Source organism: Rhinichthys klamathensis, unplaced genomic scaffold (genome assembly GCF_029890125.1).
Source record: "Rhinichthys klamathensis goyatoka isolate OS25496 unplaced genomic scaffold, OSU_Roscu_1.1 h1tg000069l_1, whole genome shotgun sequence".
Taxonomy (NCBI): domain Eukaryota; kingdom Metazoa; phylum Chordata; class Actinopteri; order Cypriniformes; family Leuciscidae; genus Rhinichthys; species Rhinichthys klamathensis.
Window position 1 is genome coordinate 1,497,375 of NW_026606612.1, and position 24,820 is coordinate 1,522,194.

Genomic DNA, 24,820 nt, shown 5'->3' on the forward strand with positions numbered 1-24,820 from the left:
ACACTGGGCTTTCACCTAACGTTATTGAGACCATTCTAAGTGCTAGAGCCTCCTCCACTAGAAAGAATTATGCCAGTTAAGGCGAGACACTGCAGGTGAATAGGGTAAAATTTTAAAATAATAGATATCACCATGAAACTTCCTCAGTTGATTACTTACACAAGTATATAAAAAAAATGTATTACAAGTCTTTGAAATTTGTATGTTTAATTATGCAAATTAGGCATTATCTCATTAAATATGCACGATTTTGCATATATTTTCGGTAGATAGATCTGAACATATGATAAAGCCAGGTGCAAAATTCTATTTTCATTTTGTTTACACACAAGATGAAAAAAAAAGTTCAGAGGGATTTCAGGATATATGCTTTCATTACCTAGGAAATCAAAATATACTGTTCATAGCCTTAAAAAATCGATTTTCGCCATTTGTTTTATTAAAATGTCACAAAACAGGCAAGGAATGATTTATTAACAAATCCCACTGAAAATATCTTTAGAATACTGCTAAGTGCATAAATGGAAAGTTTGGTGTACATAGGTGCTACATAGGCTGAGATGTTTGTACTGGAGAATGACAAAAAACTAATTTTGAGAAAAGGCATTTCAAGATTTAAATAGGGTAATTTAATACATTTCTATTGGAAAAATTGCTCAAAAACAGAATAAATGCACAGCCCCTTAGTAATAATAATATATAATATTTCAAGCTCATAAAAACTGATTATTTAATAACATGGCAGGCATATAAGGCCTACAACTGGAGTAACTCAATGAATTAACATGGGCAGAGTACACCACGTGATGCGTCTGAGCGAAACACGTTAGCAGAAACCAGCAGTAGCCAATGAGATTTCGTCATTAGCTTTAAATCACCCATTGGACATTCACGATTGGTTACTGATAGAAAGGAAATGGCCATATTTGGTTACATAGCATTTTGCAGAAGACTCAGAGCTTTACAACGATACTGGTCATGACAGACTTCAGTAAACAGACAGAACTCGGCATGACGCGTTGGAATGCTAACTTCTGGGTGAATTCGGGAGAAATTTACTGGCGCAAGTAAACAAAATGTAATGAAATAAACATCTTAATGTATATTTTCAACGTTTTCTTTATAGCAGCTTGAAATAACACATATTGAAGGAGTAAACTAGCCCAACATCTCCAAACTGATCACTACATGAAAAATCTATGTTTTGCCTGCCGTGTCTCGCCTTAAAGGTGCCATGTGGAATGTCTGCCAAAAAAATAAAAATCATACTCCGCATATTCCATACCAGATGGGGGCAGCAGTTTGGCTGGTGGTTATGTATGTTGCCCGCATACCGCCTCCCATGGCCGAAACTGGTATTACGACACCAGTCGGGCCGGCGCTAGTAATTTAGCATGCTAATTTAGGTTTATATCTCGGCAGCACTATAACTTGTCAATTTTTTAATGACATCATTGCACTTATTTCTTCTCATTCTTTTGATGCGTGTAGCTCATTTTTTGGATAATTTTACCTCAATTTTTACATAGGGCACCTTTAATGGGGTGTCATTGAAAGGTGGTGCACGGCACATAATGCAGATCCAGTCAACTGCCAGATTGCTTCAGTTCTGGACTTCCTGCAGGAAAAGTTGTCGACAGGCACATGCCCCTTGTTGTGGCTTTTTTCTTATCAAACAAACATCATCACTGAGTAAGAGACACTCTGAATCCAATTAAAAGTTTATAAAGTATTTTATTCTCTTGCAAGAGAGATCCTCGTCACCAATACACGTTCATGAGTCAGTGAGGAGAGATAAAGAGAAGCAGTGTCCGTGTTTTTTATATCTTCATGTCCTCCAAGGCCTTATTTCTTCCCTCCCCTCAGGGAGAGAGGTATACTTTGTCTTTTCTATTCCTCCCTGGCCCTGAGAGGTAAATGCCCCCTTAACCCTTTAGGCTATAAAGTACAAATGCACTCAAGATGACCCCTTGACCTCCTGCTTTTCCTTACCTCCACTGACAACCAACCACAGTAAATTATCACAAAGCCCCTTCTCACTACAAGTGAGAGAAAACAGATGAGGCCAACACAGGAATAACTGAAATAAGAATAATAAATGCAAAAATTCCATTACAACTCCTCTCTGTTTATCATACTCTGATAACTGATTAATCACACATTGTAATAATAGTAATAATAAATGCAAATTCAAGTCATTACATACAATCACTCTCCTTGAACCTGTGAAGAAAAGTTTAGAATGAAGAAGCATAAGGCTGTTTTTGTGGGGGAAAGCCCCGTAATATTTTAGCTAGCAAGTAAACATTTTTACTGCGCCGGGCTAAGCGAGAAATCTCTGTTCCTGCGCTCCTGTAAACAGACCCTCAGTCACGTCAGTAAGGAAAAAGGTAGTTATAACATAGTAAGGAAACAAACAGATAAAGTATAATAAAAATCACTCAAGTTTCAAACCCTATCTTTGTACGCCATCCCGTAACACGGATGACCGCTGCTTGTAACCTTCTTTAAATCTTTGCCCTTAATCTTTCTCAGAAAATAAACAAATAGAAGAAAAAAACAAACAGATAAAAAAAATGTAATAAAAATCCCTCAATTCAAACCTCGTCCTTTCACATCTCTTGTCAAAAGGAAACATTTTCTTTACTCAATTAGCACGTTTCGCTGTAGCTTCCACTACTTGTGTCATCATATTGTTGTTCATCAACATCATCATTCGGATAGACTGTCATTTTCACCAATTGAACAGACATTCCAACTTTAACCAGTCTCTGCACTAAGTTAGACACACATTGTATAATACATGGTACACATAACAGAATCAGTACTATTATGACCAAAATTGGCAACACAGTTTGAGCTAACCAAAATCCCCAGCCCCCTTTATAATTCATTATCCAGGTCAGCCAGTTCTCATCCACTGGTTCAGGCTCCTGCACCGCCTGTCTCATGTGCTCAATCACATTTGTTATGTTGTCACTGTAATCTGGAATGTTGAAACAACAAGACACACCCAGCATTTTGCACACACCCCCTCGCTCCGCGGAAATTAAATCCAGCGCTAAACGATTTTGAATAACTGCCTCTCGTAAATGTCTCATTTCATCATTTATCATATTTATAGCATTTTCAGTGGCATTTGCCATTGCTAGTACAGACCATGCTAACCCATTAACCTTATTAATCGTCACTGCTGTTCCCACTCCCAGGAACAATGACCACCCCACATTTGCCCCAGGTGTTGTCCATGGATCAGATAGTGTATACCCCGAATAATGTTTTGGCAGAAACCCAGGCAAAATCTTAACATTTCTTTTTTCCCTTGCCCTTGGTGTTTTGTTTGGCAAATACACAGATGTTCCCACATTTATCAACGCTGGATAACAGCACCCTGACCACCCGTGTTTAGGCATTCTGTGAAACGCCCTGCCCCCACATACCCACACAGCTGCTGGTGAAGTCTCATGCAGCTCACCAAATGGACATGTGAAGTTCATTACTTTGCCGTCGAGTGTCGCTGTGCAATTGTTCACTGTTCCGCCCTTTGTGTTGATTCTGACTCTGCAGTCAGACCATCCTGTTGTGAAAAGTCTCTGCGTGTCTGAACAAACGCACACATCACCTTTCTCGTGTGTTACTCTTAGTGGTGGAATTGCTATATCAGTGTTGTTAAAACGTCGAACGTTGTCACAGCTGTCCTCAGGTCGTTTCGTCGGTGTCTCTCCTTTCTCCAGTTCTGCTGCTGCTAAAAGCACATCAGTCATTTGTTGTGGAACTAGACACTTTGTTTCATTAGCTGTTGCTATAGTCAGTGGGACAGCCTTCCAAGCGTGTGACATCTGCAGACACAGCCAGCAGTTTGTTGATATTTCTAACTCGTCTCTCTGCAGCATAGCCAGAGCACAGGCTTTGTTACCTTGACATTTCATCATGGCTTTCTGCACTTCAGGGTTCCCCTGATCTCGTGTCATGTCTCCGTTCCCCATCCATGCCAGCTCGTCTCTCGCCTCTCGTTCGACCTCAGGCGCTACAAAAGGTTTTAAAGTTGGAACTGCCTCATTTACAATAATGTCAATTTCTTCGTACCAGTCCGTTCCCTCTAAATCTAGTCCACAATAGTACTTGCCTTGGTCTGACAGTCTTACTTGTGCTAGCTCGACTGTCATCCCATACCTGTTGTTGCTTAGTCTATGTTTTGCAAATACCCGGAATCTTTTATCAGTGCCCCACTTGTAGTTGGAGGCATATGCTTTCACGTCGCCCCACTTACATGGGTCTTTGCAGAAGTAAAATCCCGCGTAGTCTTCGCTGCGCCCCTGACAGCCTGGACAGTTCATTTGATAGGGGTTGCACCCGAAACTCACATTTGATCCTTCGTGAACCGTCACCGTGCCCCCCGCGAGGCCTCTCACTGGCTCCACCTCTGTGAATGCGTCTCTCCTAGCACGTTGTCGAACGGTGTTGTTCCGCTCCGTTGTCTCAGTTCTGTTGGTCTGATCTCCTGTTGGCAATACTTTCAGACCTGCTGTACAATGCAGTATTATCAAGCAAATTGTCACTGACAACACAGTCATTATGCATGTGGTCTTAACCAAGCCACACATTCCTGGTACTCTGAATGGGTGCCAGGGTCTTGTCCGCTCCATGTTCTCGGTTACCTGATCTGTTGTATGACCAGAAAGTGTTAAGAAAGTTCAGTCTTTAAAAGCACTAACAAGAAAATCTTATCTGTTCTGTTGTCCGCACGGTTTCCAGCTGGATTCCGCTTGCGCAATCAAAGTTGTTTGCTTCCTCCTGTCTCCTCCCTGCTGCCGTTTCAATGCTAAGGTCTGTTTCTGCAGGCTTTGTTATGTCTTTTGTCTGGCCTTGCTCTTGCGCAGATAACGGTACCTTTTCTTGCTTGTCAACAGCTGGACCTTGACGATTATGATCGTTGAACCTCCTCCTGCGATTGCTCCGCCTCCGCAATGGGCGGCACCTTCCTGCAATGGTTCGCGTGAACCCACGTAGCCCTCTCTGCGACCTTCACCGCCGTGTACGTCACCAGAAGCACCTGGAAAGGTCCAAGCCACCTTTTCGCCTTCCAGCTCTTTCTCCTGTGATCACGAATCACCACGAAATCCCCTGGTCTGACCGTGTGCAGAAACGTCTCAGCAACTTTCCCCTGGGCAGCTTTCACCTGCACAGAAATTTGTGATAACAGACAAGACATTTCTTTGCAGTAATTCAACATGTCATTCTCACACACATCCGTGGATGGCAGCCTTTGTTTACCCCCTTCTATGCCCATAAATGGCGGCCTGCCGAACAAAATTTCAAATGGGCTCAGATTTGTTTTCACTCTTTTTCTCATTCTCATGTACATCAGTACAATTGGTAGGGCCTTAACCCAAGACAGACCCGTCTCTTCGCAACATTTTGCCAATTTGTTCTTGATTGTTTGATTTGATCTCTCTACCACCCCCGCTGATGAGGGAGCGTAACTGCAATGTGTTCTCATATCAATACCCAAGAACTCTCCCACCTGCTTTATTGCAGCATTTACAAAATGTCTGCCATTGTCAGAGCTGATTTTTCTTGGTATCCCCCATCTTGGCACAATTTCAGTTAGCAGGGCCTTTGCCACTGCTGTCGAATCTTGCTGTGAGGTCGGGAAAGCCTCCACCCATTTTGACCACATGTCTACCATTACCAGACAGTGTTTCTGTTTCCCACAAGGGGTTAATTCGATGAAGTCCATCATCAGATACTCAAACGGACCTGCTGGGGCTGGTTGGGATGCTAAGGGTGTTTTTATCCCTCTCGCCACATTGTGTGTGTTACAAGTGACACATCTTTTGCAAAAATTTTCAGCAAAGACTGTGAATCCCTTAGTGTACCATAAATCTTTCATCTGCATTACCATACTTCCCTTGGACACGTGGTCTAACCCATGTGTCAACTTAGCGTAATGCTGAAAGAAGTGCTTGGGTAAACAAGGAATGCCATCACTCATCCATACACCCCCCTGGAGGCTGCAGCCAGACGACCTCCATTTCTGTTTTTCCGCTCCTGTGGAAAAAGACTGCATGCTTTCTAAACAAAGAGAAATGTCAGGGTTAGGCACAGATACCAAAGCACAAGTCGTTTCTTTTGTCTCCTGCGTTGCCGCGGCCTTCGCTGCCGCGTCGGCTCTCGCATTTCCTGTGGAAATAAAGCTTTTATCGTTAGAGTGCGCTGCGCATTTACAGACTGCAACCTTGTCTGGCAAAAGAATGGCCTCCAAAAGCTCAGACACTAGTGAGGCGTTCAATATCGGATGTCCATCCGACTTCAAAAAATTCCTATGCCTCCAAATTGCTCCGAAATCATGCGTGATCCCGAACGCATAACGCGAGTCTGTGTAAATCGTCACACATTTGTCTTCCATTAATTTACACGCTTCCGTCAGTGCAACCAATTCGGCTGCCTGAGCTGAATAAGTCGCCGGCAATTTGCCAGATTTCACCACTTCAAATTCAGTGGTCAGCGCGAAACCAACCTTATTAAGGCCTGTTTGTGGATCTTTGGATGCCGATCCATCCACAAAGAGGACATTATCACAATTCTCCAAAGGTGTGTCCAACAGGTCTGGACGTGGAGTGCACACCTGCTCCAAAACAGACAGACAACAGTGATGTTCCTCCCCATCATCTTCTGTTGGCAGAAGTGTGGCAGGATTCAAAGTTGTACATCTTTTCACAGTTATGTTCGGCATATCAAGTAAAATAGTATGGTATCTCAACCATCTAGCCGAAGATAAGTGTGATGTTTTCTGTTCTTGCAAAATCATGGTAACTGCGTGTGGAACCAACAAAGTCAAATCAGAATACCCCACAAATTCTCTTGAAGCCAGCACAGCCAGCTCTGCAGCCGCCACAGCCCTCAGGCAGAGTGGCAGACCTGCTGCAACTGCATCAAGTTTCGTTGAAAAATATGCTACTGGTCTTAGTCTGTCACCATGGGTTTGCAAGAGCACTGAACTCATAAAGCCGTGTTTTTCATCAACCATCTGTGTGAATGGTTTGTCAACTGCTGGAAGGCCCAACGTTGGAGCCTGAGCCAGTTGTCTTTTCATGTTTTCAAAAGCATCCTGTGCTTCTGTGGGCCAATCAATCTTGTCACATGATCTCAGCCCTTTCCCTGCTGTCAGGGCTCTCAAGGGCTTTTCCAGTAGTGCATAATTTGGAATAAACGTGCGACAATAGGCACACATTCCCAAGAATGATAACAATTGTTTCTTTGTTACCGGTCTTGGTACCTCTTTGATCGCTTTAACTCGTTTTTCAGAAAGAGCTTTACTGTTTGGTGTGATCGTGTGACCCAGAAAGGTTATTTCCTGCTTCACAAACTGCAGCTTAGCCAGACTGACCTTGTGCCCCTCCCTTTCCAAATGCTTCAGGAGAGACACACTGTCAGCCACACACACAGCCTCATCTCGTGCACAAATTAGCAGATCGTCCACATACTGCAAGAGCGCGGTTCCGCTTGACAAAATTAACGGTTCGAGGCTTCGTTTGAGCGCCTCATTAAAAATCGTCGGGGAATCGCAAAAACCTTGACACAAACGAGTGAAAACATACGGTTTGTTGTCAAAGTCAAACGCAAACCAGAACTGACTTTCCTTTGCCACTGGGACGCTAAAAAATGCGTTGGCCAAATCAACCACAGTGAAGTATGTTGCATCTTGTGGAATCTGTGACAAGATCGTGTACGGGTTGGGGACCCGTGGTGCCCTCGCGATAACAGCTGCATTGACTGCAGTCAAATCCTGCACAAATCGCCACTGAACCATGTCATTCTGATTAGCTGTTGCCTTTTTTACTGGAAAAATGGGTGTTCGTACTGGAGAATCATGACACGGGATGATGACTTTCTCCTTCAGGAGAGATTCAAAAACTGGCCGGATCCCCCGCAATGCCTCCTTTTTCAGGGGATACTGCGGTTGACACGGCCTGTAATCAGACTTTGGGGTGATTACAACTGGTTCACAATTTTTAATCAATCCAACATCATACTTGTGTTTCGCCCACAATGTTGAAGGTATTTCTGCCAGGATAGGATGAATATCTGTGGCAGAAATAGCTCCGTGATCATGCTTCTCCATTACATTCTGAACAATAGCAGTCACAGCTCTGTGTACTGCAACCTCAAAATCACATGACAGCATAAATGCCCCTACACTGTCACTCTTCTGCACCCCGTCTCCCTTTTCAGCCCAATCTGTGGCTGTCAGGCATTGTCTCACAAAAGGGCCCAAATCTGCCCACTGCTGCGCTTTGTCCTTGATTACTGATAAGTGAGGCGCTGCCATTCCTGTTATCAAATACAGCTGCATTTGTTTTTCTGACAGGCAAGCTGAAAGCGCACACACATTCTTACTCCAGAACATTTTATCAAACTTCATTTTCTCATCTTCTGTCTCGTTAAACCACGCTTCCTCAAACTGAGGTTCACGCTCAAAGACAACATGTGACGTGCAATGCAATTTTTCAGGCATCATATTTTCTGTGTTAGCTGATACTGTTCGATCTTTTGCCATTTTCAAAATCATTTGTGCCCAATCAAAATCTTTTATCTGCCACTCGTATGCCCATTGTGGCTCAAATTTTGCACAACATATCTGCTGTTCTTCCTCAATAACGATACCCATCGGGCCCGCAGTGAGTTTCAAATTTAATTCACACATTAGATCTCTTGCCAACAATGGAGCCGGACAGGTTGCAGAGCACAAAAACGCATGTTTCAATGCTTTGCCCCCCTCCGTCTCACATTGTAATGGCACCGTGAAATTTTCTGAAATTTCATGCCCAGACGCTGACGTGCTTTCAAACATCACATCCGTCAATCTTGGTTTGCATGGCAAGTCATATGGTCTTATTGTGGACCGGGCAGCTCCCGAATCCACGAGAAATTCTATCATTGTACCGTCAACTAACAGTGGATATCTCGGTAGTCTTAAAAATCCTGAACTTTTGTACATTCTCAGACATTCAGCAGTAACATCATTATTCAAATTTTCATCACTCACACATAAAGACTTGCTAGCATTTTCTTCATTGCAAGAAGCAGTATGAGCATCAGTGTATGTGTTCGTGTTGTGTGTGTGTGTTAGAAAAATTTCACTTCCCTTTCTCGCAGTCGGTTGAATGTCTGTCGCTCGCCCTCCCCTCTCCTGTTCTCCGCTCCTCCGTAGTCAATCCGCCCTTAGTGCCTCCGGACAATCCTTTGCCCAGTGTCCATCGCCCTTGCACACTCTGCACTTCGTGCATTTAAAGAATTCATGGTCGTTGCTTTCGCACAGTCCACATTTCCACTTTCCCTGATACACTTTCTTCTTCTTGTTGGTCCAGTTCTGCCGCGCTGGTGGTGCACTCGTGCTAGCTTTGATCTGTACAACAGCCAGCTGCAGCTCTCTTTCCACTTTCACTTTCGCGGCTTTGTCCTTCTTTGTCAGCAGCTGTTCCTCGGCATGCACAGCGTGCGCTAGGGTGGTTGCTAGTCGCCCGCTCTGCCACTCGATGTAACTTGCTTTCACCGCTTGTCCGATTTCAGGTCTCAGTCCATTCAGGAAACAGCCCTGTAAATGGCACTCCCATGTGCCTGGCTGCTCTCCTCTCTCATTCGGCTCAGGCATGCCGCTGTGTTTCTGAAATGTTTCAAAAAGTCTTGCATAATAGTCACGAACTGACTCTTCTCTCACCTGGCAACAGCTGTTGATTTTCGCTGTGTCCACTCGTGGTGGGAAAGCCTTCTTTATTTCTTCGGCGAGTTTGTCCACTGCTGTTCGATACAGTTCGTTGGCATCACTCAACCACTCTCCGTTCACTCTCCGTCGTTCAGTTGTCGGCAGGTGGCTACTCACTTTGTGCCAGCTCGTGGCCCCCAGTTTCACGGCTAACAGCCGCTTCAGTTCTTGTGTGGTGGGGCTGAACTCTTGACAGAAAGTGACTAGTTCGTTTGAAAATCTGTCACCTGCGTCGTCCGGGCTTGGCAAATGGGCCATTGCTTCTTTCATGTCTGTCACCGTCCACGGTCTGTAGACCATCACTGATCCGTCCGGCCCCGCCACTTCAACCATCGGAGCTGTGATGTTAGCTGTTTCATCTCTTATCTGTGATCTTGTGATGATTTTCTTCGGCTTGGCTCCGCGTTGCTCGTCCGTGTTCTCTGTGATTTCTTCCTTTCCGCCCTGGGTCATGTGACTGGACGCTTGTCCCTCTACTTGCACCTGTTGCATTGCCTGGGCCGTTTGCATTGCTAGTTGCTGGAATGCCAACGCCATCTGCGCTGTTTGCTGTTGTTGCGCTTCTGCTCGTGCGGCTTCTCTCGCCTCTTGTTCTTCCCGCGCGGCCAGCGCTTCAGCTCTTGCTGCTCGGTCATTTTCCTCTTCTTGCGCTTCACGCGCTGCGTCACGCGCTGCTTGTGCTTGTCTCATTGCTGCTTGTGCCTCGGGTTGCGGTTCGGCTTGTGCTCGTGGCTGGGTCGGTCTCGATGGAGAACAGTCAAGGTCGGGGTCGAACTTCAGTGCAATCAATCCGGCTCCTGGGAAGTGTGTTTTGTACTCCGGCGGTGCCGGTCTCACCGCAATTTCATGTGGGGAAACACAAACATACTGTGGGTTAATCGGTTCTGGTGGTGCAGACACACATACAGACAGACTTTCACTCTTTTCATTTTTCCTTCCTGCTAATTCTTTTTGCAGTTGCCTTCTTTCTCTTTTATCTGCTTCCTCAAGCCAGCAATCGACTGTGTTTTCACATCTTTTGCATACATGTTTAACACACTTGCAGCAACAAGCTGATTGTTTCCCACTACTCTTTTCCACTGAGTCTCTCACCACTCTCAGCCTCGTGCGGCTCAATGTTCCCCCTTTGGGAAAATCGTGATACTTGATTAATTTCTCAATATCTAGCATACATTTCTGACCATAATGTTTTCTCATTTGGTAGTACACCGGTGTATCATATTTCATAATTTTGCTCTGAGATTTCCCCATACTGGCTGCTTTTCTGTTCTCTGTGGATTTCTCTTCAACGCGCGTTTTCTTTAGTCTATTAGGCGTCCCCAATAGACCCGATTCTTTCTTTTAACCCAAATCGGTCGGGTTGCACTATTAGTGCCCTCCTAATTATGGTTTGCCAGAAAAAATCTTTTCTGGTTCCCCCTAATTAGCCTCAGCACCTAAAAACAATTTGCTCCGTCCGTGGAACAACTGATTTTCAGGTTACCTATCTGTTTGAAATTTCTTGGTCTGTTACAGTTCTCACTTAATCCCAGATTATTTATCTGCTTGAAATTTCTTGTTCTGTCACAGACCTCAATTAATCTCAGATAATTTTCTCTCGTATCTGTTTGAAACCTCTTGATCTATATATAGATCTCAATTAATCTCAGATTACGTACCACAGATCACAGCCCCCAGCCAATATGGTTCAATTTCACTCTTCCCCCAGTTAAACTGAATTTAGTTAGCTTACCCAGAGATGTTGTTCTGTGCCACTTTGAGTTCTTTTGATTCCAGTGGCCGGATCCGGTCCTAACGGCGGAAACGGTCCCTCTTCTCTTAATCTTTTTCTCGAGGTAGGGTTGGAACTGTGTCAGTTCCTAGGTGATCAGCCTCCGTCCGTCCGTCAGTCCCGGAATCACGTCCAAGAATCCCACTTCTGACACCAAAACTGTTGTGGCTTTTTTCTTATCAAACAAACATCATCACTGAGTAAGAGACACTCTGAATCCAATTAAAAGTTTATAAAGTATTTTATTCTCTTGCAAGAGAGATCCTCGTCACCAATACACGTTCATGAGTCAGTGAGGAGAGATAAAGAGAAGCAGTGTCCGTGTTTTTTATATCTTCATGTCCTCCAAGGCCTTATTTCTTCCCTCCCCTCAGGGAGAGAGGTATACTTTGTCTTTTCTATTCCTCCCTGGCCCTGAGAGGTAAATGCCCCCTTAACCCTTTAGGCTATAAAGTACAAATGCACTCAAGATGACCCCTTGACCTCCTGCTTTTCCTTACCTCCACTGACAACCAACCACAGTAAATTATCACAAAGCCCCTTCTCACTACAAGTGAGAGAAAACAGATGAGGCCAACACAGGAATAACTGAAATAAGAATAATAAATGCAAAAATTCCATTACACCCTCCAATCTCAAGGTTTATGTGGCAGCTCTTTCGGCTTGCTACGCCTTGGTTGACGGGGCGCCACTTGGGAGACATCCTATGCTCGCTCGCTTCATTCATTGGACCAGACAACTCAGGCTGCCTGTTAGAACCAAGATCCCTTCATGGGACTTAGCTATAGAGAATGAGAATAGAGAATGACATCGTGTTAATTTAGAGTGTGGCAATATACCGGTATTGGCGATAACCACGATGTTTAAAATGAATAGGACTGTTATGATGACATGACACGTAAATACTCCAGCGCGAGTACCTGGTTGACCTCTCAGGTGGCTGTATTGCACCCGCTGCGGCTGACACCTATCAATGAAGACGCAGCCCGGGCCGCGCAGCTACTCTGAGAAGAATGTCGTCTGAGTGACGAATGTCGTCTGTCGTCTGGGTATTCTCATTCCCAATGCGCTAAGCAGCGCAGCATCGATTGTAGCTTTTGAAAGGGAACAGTCCAGGTTACTTGACTGTAACCCTGTTCCCTGAAAAAGCGGAACAAGATGCTGTGCGACATTGCCGTGCTGAAGATGTCCCAGGACTGCTCTTCAGACAAAATATCCTGACGATGCACCTGTGGCTCATCTATTTATAGCCTCGTGTGGCGGGTGCGTGCCAATGATGTGCCAATGAATTCTATTGACGTGTTACACACTATATTCACAGCTGGTCACGATTAAAGACGTTCCCAATGCGCAAAGCAGCGCAGCATCTCGTTCCGCTTTTTCAGGGAACAGGGTTACAATCAAGTAACCCGGACCGTTTTGTCAACTTCTCCAACAGTTTTTTCCAGTTCCGTGCTCCCACTTTTGTAAACAGTTCATCTGCGTCCGACCTTGCAATCTGGGACCCAAGAATAGACTTTTGTCCACTGTAGTGGACATTATATTTTAGTGAATTTCTCTGACATCATACATGTCACATGACACAACCTGGGTGTCCTGTAAAGAGCACATTCAGGACTTTTCAGAGATACCAAATGTTTGGAGGTTTCACCATGAAAACAACTTCTCCTTGGTCTTTAAAAATGTCTGACATTAATTTAGTGATCAAATGTAGCATTCTTATGGAAATATGATAATATATTGTAATTATATTTAAATTGGACTACTTTTTCAAATTGTATTTCATAAAACAACATCTCAGGAAAATGTTAAGGGGTTTCAAATAAAAAAATACTTTCTGTTACAGAACAGGGCATTGATTTCAAACGTGTCCACTGTAGAGGACATCAGGACTAAAATCATGTTTATCAGGCATTCTGGGAGACACAACAAGTGAATATGGAGATAAATTATACATCAATATTCCTATGAAATATTAGATGATATTATTAAAATGTTGCCAATAATTACTCCAATTGTTACACTTCTTTTTTCATTAAATGTTGCTCCAAGAACACATTAATGTGCAAATTAGATACAGTGTATAGATACATTGCATTGAATGGGAATATTAATTTATGGCCATTTTACCCACATATTGCAAAAAGTAAAATGGTGTATCAATTCATTCCATTATTTCTTTCATAACATAGTTGAGAATAATCTTTATACAAATTTTGGTTGAAAAAATCCTGAAACCCCAAAATTTATTGGTGATTGAAAAAAAATCCCATTGTTTTTGCCTATACATATAATTTCATGTCATTTTATTTTTTAAACAACTTAGTCCTGGCGTCCACTACAGAGGACATAGCATAACGTATGAATAAAATATTATTTTATATATGTGTTTTTTTACCATTTGTTTATTGTGCTCTAAACAGTGTGATGACATGGAAAAAAACTAAATTCAAAAAACTTTTTTTTTCTGGGTCTCAGGAGGATATTTGAAGAAATGTGGCGAAAACAAAAAACATAATCCAGTGAAACTGAGTACTCAATCCATGGGAACTTGTGATAGTAAAAAGTAGAGAAGGCACGGTTAACATTTCCAATTAGGTGCTTAGAGAAATAAGAAAGTATGGGCTGTTTTGGCCCAATAGCTTACCCCCCGAGGTCGTTAATGTATCCAGATCCAGATGCGGCAGATGCGCCAGATGCGGCAGGTATCTCCGCTGACACGGTGGTGGTGCTGCTGGTTCCCAGGCTGGCTTTGTTCTCTGATGCGACCTCGATTGCTGTGTCAGTAGCAGCAGTGGAATTGATAGTTGAGGTGTCAGAGTTAGAAAACTCCATACTTTTAGTAGTGGGTTTATTAAAAAAACAACGAATGTCCATTTTGTTTATTTAGCATGTAGACTAAAGCGGGAATAGAACGAGAAGAGAGTCCACTCACGTACCGCGATACTTTGAGATTCGCCAGTCAAGAGAAAATTAGCTTCTTTTTCAATATAGTAATTAAAAATAATTTAGCCTTAACTTACTCATTCTCCCCACAAAAATAATAAGATAAGACAAATAAAATGAGAAAATATGAATTCTGTAATTGGCTCTGGTCTGCCCCTAGCCCCCCAGTTTAATCGTAAAGTTAAGGACAAGGAAGGATTAAGTGACAAAAATTGTACTGTGAAATATTTCACAAATAGGAATAATTGTCACATTCAGCTCCTTCATCATCTGTCTTCACTACACTTCCCAGCATTGCCTGTCATCATCACCTGCACCTGTGCCTCATCATCATCACCGTCACCTGTGTTCCATCACCCACTTGCACTATAAAGCACAGACCTTCACTTCAGTCAGGGTCTGGTCTTGTCTATGGATTACTCACAGACTCACCGTCGTTACATGACTCACAGACTCTCCTTCCGCTCACCTGCTACTTACCAGCTTCCAGATCCTTCCGTTCCATCCATCTCCAGTGTGACTGCTTCCAATCCACCTGCAAGAGAGAAAAGGACATTACCATTCAGCTAAGCCTATTCTATGTTTCCATGTCAATTGATCCTTACCTGTTATCTCCGACTGAGTATCCATCTGCACAAATAAACGACAATAGCTTACCATCCAGTCTGTTTCCTCTGTGAACCCTGACAGAAGCCCAGACCTAAAAAAGTGACAGAAAGACCGACCCAAAAGAAATGGACCACTTTGCTGCGGTCGAACTGCTCCTCCTTAAACAAAAGGACAGATCCTTAGAGGAACATCTGGAGGATTTCCTCAACCTCGCTCACTCTACTACTTTCCCGGAGGACAGCCTCTGCTGCTTCCTGCATGCCGGCCTCAACACCGTCACCAGAGAGCAGTTGTCCGGGAAGGGCCCTCAGTGGAGCTTCACTGATTATGTAGAGTGGGTACTGATTTCCTGTAATTCGCCGTTCACCGTGGGTCCTGTCGAAGCAGAACCTTCATCGCTGCTTTCGTCCAGCCACACCAAGCCTGCGCTTCACGTCGGCCACGTTGAGCCTGCGTTTCACGTCAGCCACGCCGAGTCTGCACTCCACATCAGCCACGCCGAGTCTGCACTCCACATCAGCCCTGCCGCCCGATCGACCCCTGGACTTCCCTGGATGATATCCAGAATGACCGATCTCCCGCTGATGTCAGTGCGATCGGCCAGAAAGATGGCTGCCGAGGCTAGGCCAGAGCCCGCTGCTCCTGCGCCAGAGCCTATGCATGTCACGTCTGCCCAGCCAGAGACTATGCATGTCCCGTCTACCCAGCCAGAGACTGTACACGTTTCGTCTACCCAGCCAGAGACTCTTCCTTTGCCTGAGTCAGTGTTTGTGTCTGTCCTTGTGGCTGTTACTATTCTAGTGGCTGCTGATCCTGAGCCGGTGTCTGTTCCTGAGCCGGTGTCTGTTCCTGAGCCGGTGTCTGTTCCTGTGCCGGTGTCTGTTCTCATCATCACCTGCACCTGTGCCTCATCATCACAGTCACCTGTGTTCCATCACCCACTTGCACTATAAAGCACTCACCTTCACTTCAGTCAGGGTCTGGTCTCGTCTATGGATTACTCAGACTCACCGTCGTTACATGACTCACAGACTCTCCTTCCGCTCACCTGCTACTTACCAGCTTCCAGATCCTACCGTTCCATCCATCTCCAGTGTGACTGCTTCCAATCCACCTGCAAGAGAGAAAAGGACATTACCATTCAGCTAAGCCTATTCTATGTTTCCATGTCAATTGATCCTTACCGGTTATCTCCGACTAAGCATCCATCTGCACAAACGACAATAACTTACCATCCAGTCTGTTTCCTCTGTGAACCCTGACAATAATGAGGTTAAGGACTCACATATTTGATAAATTTTATCTTAAATGGCTAAATTCCATACAGTTATATACAGGGCTTGACATTAACTTTTTTGCTCACCAGCCACTGTGGCTAATAAAATGAAATGCACACCTGCAACAGCAGAAGGAGAGTGTTGCCTCTAGAGCAGCAGAGAGATCCAGCAGGATGAGAACTGAGGATTTGGAAGCTGCTCTTGCCAATCTCAGAGATTCAATAACCGAAAGCAGGGCAAACCAGACTGGAAGCTGACACTCCATGTCACAAAAAACAAACAAGACAAAAACACACACACATTACAACAAGTGTGAAGATTGATGGCTGGTTAGTGTTTTCTGGATGTCTGTAGATCTCTGGTTGGAAAACCTTACTTAAAATATCCTATAATGCAAAAACACATACTTTAAAATCGAAACAAATCATTATTCTTTAAGCTCTGCTATATTATGGGTGTATACAATTATAAAACTATAAACTATAGTGTTATAGCTTAGGCTATTTATTTATTTTACTTAGGTATATATTGTTAATAATTTGCATGGTTAATATTGTTCTTTGGTGTTCAGTTTATATAGGTTTTTCAAATGTTATAATAAAAATATTTTTTTCCTCTCTCAAAATCTCTCTTTAAAAAAAAAAAAAAAGAGATAAAAAAAAATGAACAGATTATTTTGAGTCTCTTTTGGACTGATAAGAAAAAAAGCGAGCTGGTCACGCCGGTGTGACCGCCGACCCCAGAAACCATTGAAACAAAACCTAATTATATTTGTTTTACTTTTAGGTATGATGGCGGAAGGAAAACTGTCCTTACCATATGTGAGTAAATCTATGTTAAATAATACAGTGTTTTTAAAATGAAATTTAAGGAAAATATGACAGGCTTAAAAATAACATAATAGAATAAAGAATACAAGAATAAGTGATATTTACGTGAACCAAAATTCAATTAATTAAAAAAGAACTAAGAAATAAACAACAATGAAATACGTATTTTCACAGTATATTTGTGGTGGACGGTTTACGGATGTACGACAGGACTTGAAACTACAAAATCAGTTCTAACGAAGTCAGAAGTTTATACCACAACACCAGTTCAATCGACAGAAAATGAGGCTTTTACAGCCACAGGTGTGCATCAAACAACAACAACAACTAAAGATTTAACCTCAACACTACTTTCTACAACCACAATGAACCCTCAAACAATAGTGGAGGAGTCAATGACAGAAGCAAAAACTACAATTCATCACACAAGCACAACTATGATTGAAACCACATCCACTATTGGTAAAACAGCAACCTTGGCAAAAACAAGTAACCCTGCAACATCCTCAACTGTAGAACCAACATTGACAGCTGATGGAGGAACCACAACTATGTCTGACACCACAACAATTATTGGTGCAACAACAAATTTGGCAAGCACAAGTACCCTTCCAACATCCTCAACTGTAGCACCAATGTCGACAACTGATGCAGGAACAACAACTATGTCTGACACAACAACAACTGTTGGTGCAGCAATAACAACAACTTTGGCATCTACAAGTACCCTTCCAACATCCTCAACTGTAGCACCAACATCATCACCTGAAGCAGCAACTACAACTATGTATGACATCACAACAACTGTTGGTGCAACAACAACAACAACTTTGGCATCCACAAGTAACCCTCCAACATCCTCAACTGTAGCACCAACGCCGGCAACTGATGCAGGAACAACCTCTATGTCTGACACCACAACAACTATTGGTGCAACAATAACAACAACTTTGGCATCCACAAGTACCATTCCAACATCCTCAACTGTAGCACCAACATCATCAACTGATGCAACAACTACAACTATGTATGACACCACAACAACTGTTGGTGCAACAACAACAACAACTTTGGCATCCACAAGTAACCCTCCGACATCCTCAACTGTGGCACCAACATCGACAACTGATGCAGGAACAACAACTATGTCTGACACAAAAACAACTGTTGGTGCAACAACAACTTTGGCATCCACAAGTAACCCTCCAACATCCTCAACTGTAGAACCAACGTCGACAACTGATGCAGTAACCACGTCTATGTCTGACACAACAACAACTGTTGGTGCAACAACAACAACAACTTTGGCATCCACAAGTAACCCTACAACATCCTCAACTGTAGCACCAACTTCGACAACTGATGCAGCAACTATAACTATGTATGACACCACAACAACTGTTGGTGCAACAACAACAACTTTGGCATCCACAAATAACCCTCCAACATCCTCAACTGTAGCACCAACATCGACAAATGATGCAGGAACAACGTCTATGTCTGACACAACAACAACTGTTGGTGCAACAGCAACAACAACTTTGGCATCCACAAGTAACCCTACAACATTCTCAACTGTAGCACCAACGTCGAAAACTGATGCAGGAACCACATCTATGTCTGACACCACAACAACGGTTGGTGCAACAATAACAACAACTTTGGCATCCACAAGTACCCTTCCAACATCATCAACTGTAGTACCAAAATCATCAAATCATGCAGCAACTACAACTATGTATGACACCACAACAACTGTCGGTACAACAACAACAACAACAACTTTGGAATCCACAAGTAACCCTCCAACATCCTCAACTGTAGCACCAACAACGACAACTGTTGCAGGAACAACAACTATGTCTGACACAACAACAACTGTTGGTGCAACAACAACAACTTTGGCATCCACAAGTAACCCTTCAACATCCTCAACTTTCTCACCATCGTCGAAAACTGATGCAGGAACCACATCTATGTCTGACACAACAACAACTATTGGTGCAACAACAACAACAACTTTGGCATCCACAAGTAACCCTACAACATCCTTAGCTGTAGCACCAACATTATCAACTGATGCAGCAACTACAACTATGTATGACACCACAACAACTGTCGGTGCAACAACGACAACAACAACAACTTTGGAATCCACAAGTAACCCTACAAGATCCTCAACTGTAGCACCAACGTCGACAACTGATGCAGGAACCACGTCTATGTTTGACACAACAACTGTTGGTGCAACAACAACAACAACTTTGGCATCCACAAGTACCCTTCCAACATCCTCAACTGTAGCATCAAAATCATCAACTGATGCAGAAACTACAACTATGTATGACACCGCAACAACTATTGGTGCAACAACAACAACTTTGGTATCCACAAGTAACCCTCCGACATCCTCAACTGTGGCACCAACATCGACAACTGATGCAGGAACAACAACTATGTCTGACACAACAACAACTGTTGGTGCAACAACAACAACAACATTGGCTACAACAAGCAGCCATCAAACATATTCAACTTTATCACCAACTTTGACAAATGATGCAGGAACCACGTCTATGTCTGACACCACAACAACTGTTGGTGCAACAACAACTTTGGCATCCACAAGTACCTTTCCAACATCATCAACTGTAGCACCAACATCATCAACTGATGCAGCAACTACAACTATGTATGACACCACAACAACTGTCGGTACAACAACAATAACAACAGCTTTGGCATCCACAAGTAACCCTCCAACGTCCTCAACTGTAGCACCAACGTCGACAACTGATGCAGGAACCACATCTATGTCTGACACAACAACAACTGTTGGTACAACATCAACAACAACTTTGGCATCCACAAGTAACCCTCCAACATCCTCAACTGTAGCACCAACGTCGACAACTGATGCAGGAACCACGTCTATGTCTGACACAACAACAACTGTTGGTGCAACAACAACAACTTTGGCATCCACAAGTACCCTTCCAACATCCTCAACTGTAGCACCAACATCATCAACTGATGCAGCAACTATAACTATGTATGACACCACAACAACTGTTGGTGCAACAACAACAACTTTGGCATCCACAAGTAACCCTCCAACATCCTCAACTGTAGCACCAACATCGAAAACTGATGCAGGAACCACGTCTATGTCTTACACAACAACAACTGTTGGTGCAACAACATCAACATCTGTGGCATCCACAAATAACCCTCCAACATCCTCAACTGTAGCAGAAACGTTGACAACTGATGCAGGAACAACAACTATGTCTGACACAACAACAACTGTTGGTGCAACAACAGCAACAACTTTGGCATTCTCAAGTAACCTTCCAACATCATCAACTGTAGCACCAACATCATCAATGGATGCAGCAGCTACAAATATGTATGACACAACAACAACTGCTGGTGCAACAACAACAACTTTGGCATCCACAAATAACCCTCCAACATCCTCAACTGTAGCACCAACATCGACAAATGATGCAGGAACAACGTCTATGTCTGACACAACAACAACTGTTGGTGCAAAAACAACAACAACTTTGGCATCCACAAGTAACCCTCCGACATCCTCAACTGTGGCACCGACGTCGACAACTGATGCAGGAACAACAACTATGTCTGACTCAACAACAACTGTTGGTGCAACAACAACAACAACTTTGGCATCCGCAAGTAACCCTACAACATCCTTAACTGTAGCACCAACGTCGACAACTGATGCAGTAACCACGTCTATGTCTGACACAACAACAACTGTTGGTGCAACAACAACAACAACAACTTTGGCATCCACAAGTAACCCTACAACATCCTTACCTGTAGCACCAACATCATCAACTGATGCAGCAACTACAACTATGTATGACACCACAACAACTGTCGGTGCAACAACAACGACAACAACAACAACTTTGGAATCCACAAGTAACCCTCAAACATCCTCATATGTAGCACCAACGTTGACAACTGATGCAGGAACCACGTCTATGTCTGGCACCACAAAAACTGTTGGTGCAACAACAACTTTGGCATCCAGAAGTAACCCTCCAACATCCTCAACTGCAGCACCAACATCTACAACTGATGCAGGAACCACAACTATATTTGACACCACAACAACTGCTGGTGAAAAAACAACAACATTGGCTGTGACAAGAACCCCTCAAATATATTCAACTCTTGCATCAACATTGACAACTGATGCAGCAACTACAATTATGTATGACACCACAACAACTGTTGGTGCAACAATAATAACAACTTTGGCATCCACAAGTACCCTTCCAACATCCTCAACTGTAGCACCAACATCGTCAACTGATGCAGAAACTACAACTATGTATGACACCACAACAACTGTTGGTGCAACAACAACAACAACTTTGGCATCCACAAGTAACCCTACAACATCCTCAACTGTAGCACCAACATCGAAAACTGATGCAGGAACCACGTCTATGTCTTACACAACAACAACTGTTGGTGCAACAACATCAACATCTGTGGCATCCACAAATAACCCTCCAACATCCTCAACTGTAGCAGAAACGTTGACAACTGATGCAGGAACAACAACTTTGTCTGACACAACAACAACTGTTGGTGCAACAATAACAACAACTTTGGCATCTACAAGTACCCTTCCAACATCCTCAACTGTAGCACCAACATCATCACCTGAAGCAGAAACTACAACTATGTATGACATCACAACAACTGTTGGTGCAACAACAACAACAACAACAACAACAACTTTGGCATCCACAAGTAACCCTCCAACATCCTCAACTGTAGCACCAACGTCGGCAACTGATGCAGGAACAACGTCTATGTCTGACACAACAACAACTGTTGGTGCAACAACAACAACTTTGGCATCCACAAGTAACCCTCCAACATCCTCAACTGTAGCACCAACATCGAAAACTGATGCAGGAACCACGTCTATGTCTTACACAACAACAACTGTTGGTGCAACAACATCAACATCTGTGGCATCCACAAATAACCCTCCAACATCCTCAACTGTAGCAGAAACGTTGACAACTGATGCAGGAACAACAACTATGTCTGACACAACAACAACTGTTGGTGCAACAACAACAACAACTTTGGCATTCTCAAGTAACCTTCCAACATCATCAACTGTAGCACCAACATCATCAACGGATGCAGCAGCTACAAATATGTATGACACAACAACAACTGCTGGTGCAACAACAACAACTTTGGCATCCACAAATAACCCTCCAACATCCTCAACTGTAGCACCAACATCGACAAATGATGCAGGAACAACGTCTATGTCTGACACAACAACAACTGTTGGTGCAACAGCAACAACAACAACTTTGGCATCCACAAGTAACCCTACAACATCCTTAACTGTAGCACCAACGTCGACAACTGATGCAGTAACCACGTCTATGTCTGACACAACAACAACTGTTGGTGCAACAACAACAACAACAACTTTGGCATCCACAAGTAACCCTACAACATCCTTACCTGTAGCACCAACATCATCAACTGATGCAGCAACTACAACTATGTATGACACCACAACAACTGTCGGTGCAACAACAACGACAACAACAACAACTTTGGAATCCACAAGTAACCCTACAACATTCTCAACTGTAGCACCAACGTCGAAAACTGATGCAGAAACCACATCTATGTCTGACACCACAACAACGGTTGGTGCAACAACAACTTTGGCATCCACAAGTACCTTTCCAACATCATCAACTGTAGCACCAACATCATCAACTGATGCAGCAACTACAACTATGTATGACACCACAACAACTGTCGGTACAACAACAATAACAACAGCTTTGGCATCCACAAGTAACCCTCCAACATCCTCAACTGTAGCACCAACGTCGACAACTGATGCAGGAACCACATCTATGTCTGACACAACAACAACTGTTGGTGCAACAACAACAACAACAACTTTGGCATCCACAAGTACCCTTCCAACATCCTCAACTGTAGCACCAACATCATCAACTGATGCAGCAACTACAACTATGTATGACACCACAACAACTGTTGGTACAACATCAACAACAACTTTGGCATCCACAAGTAACCCTCCAACATCCTCAACTGTAGCACCAACGTCGACAACTGATGCAGGAACCACGTCTATGTCTGACACAACAACAACTGTTGGTGCAACAACAACAACAACAACTTTGGCATCCACAAGTACCCTTCCAACATCCTCAACTGTAGCACCAACATCATCAACTGATGCAGCAACTATAACTATGTATGACACCACAACAACTGTTGGTGCAACAACAACAACTTTGGCATCCACAAGTAACCCTCCAACATCCTCAACTGTAGCACCAACATCGAAAACTGATGCAGGAACCACGTCTATGTCTTACACAACAACAACTGTTGGTGCAACAACATCAACATCTGTGGCATCCACAAATAACCCTCCAACATCCTCAACTGTAGCAGAAACGTTGACAACTGATGCAGGAACAACAACTATGTCTGACACAACAACAACTGTTGGTGCAACAACAGCAACAACTTTGGCATTCTCAAGTAACCTTCCAACATCATCAACTGTAGCACCAACATCATCAATGGATGCAGCAGCTACAAATATGTATGACACAACAACAACTGCTGGTGCAACAACAACAACTTTGGCATCCACAAATAACCCTCCAACATCCTCAACTGTAGCACCGACGTCGACAACTGATGCAGGAACAACGTCTATGTCTGACACAACAACAACTGTTGGTGCAACAACAACAACAACTTTGGCATCCACAAGTAACCCTCCGACATCCTCAACTGTGGCACCGACGTCGACAACTGATGCAGGAACAACAACTATGTCTGACTCAACAACAACTGTTGGTGCAACAACAACAACAACAACTTTGGCATCCACAAGTAACCCTACAACATCCTTAACTCTAGCACCAACGTCGACAACTGATGCAGTAACCACGTCTATGTCTGACACAACAACAACTGTTGGTGCAACAACAACAACAACAACTTTGGCATCCACAAGTAACCCTACAACATCCTTACCTGTAGCACCAACATCATCAACTGATGCAGCAACTACAACTATGTATGACACCACAACAACTGTCGGTGCAACAACAACGACAACAACAACAACTTTGGAATCCACAAGTAACCCTCAAACATCCTCAACTGTAGCACCAACGTTGACAACTGATGCAGGAACCACGTCTATGTCTGGCACCACAAAAACTGTTGGTGCAACAACAACTTTGGCATCCAGAAGTAACCCTCCAACATCCTCAACTGCAGCACCAACATCTACAACTGATGCAGGAACCACAACTATATTTGACACCACAACAACTGCTGGTGAAAAAACAACAACATTGGCTGTGACAAGAACCCCTCAAATATATTCAACTCTTGCATCAACATTGACAACTGATGCAGGAACAACCTCTATATCTGACACCACAACAACTATTGGTGCAACAATAACAACAACTTTGGCATCCACAAGTACCATTCCAACATCCTCAACTGTAGCACCAACATCATCAACTGATGCAAC

The 24,820-nt window shown here is 43.4% G+C and overlaps 1 protein-coding gene across 1 annotated transcript; it reads left to right on the plus strand.

Moving 5' to 3' along the window:
- Positions 1-21,851: 21,851 nt before the first annotated feature.
- LOC130084909 (integumentary mucin C.1-like) lies at positions 21,852-23,494 on the plus strand (the record flags this gene model as incomplete). The annotated part of the gene is made up of 3 exons (XM_056250435.1): positions 21,852-21,951; positions 22,702-22,780; positions 23,476-23,494. Coding segments are annotated over 3 exons (198 nt in total), but the record flags the coding sequence as incomplete, so codon positions are not given.
- Positions 23,495-24,820: the final 1,326 nt, after the last annotated feature.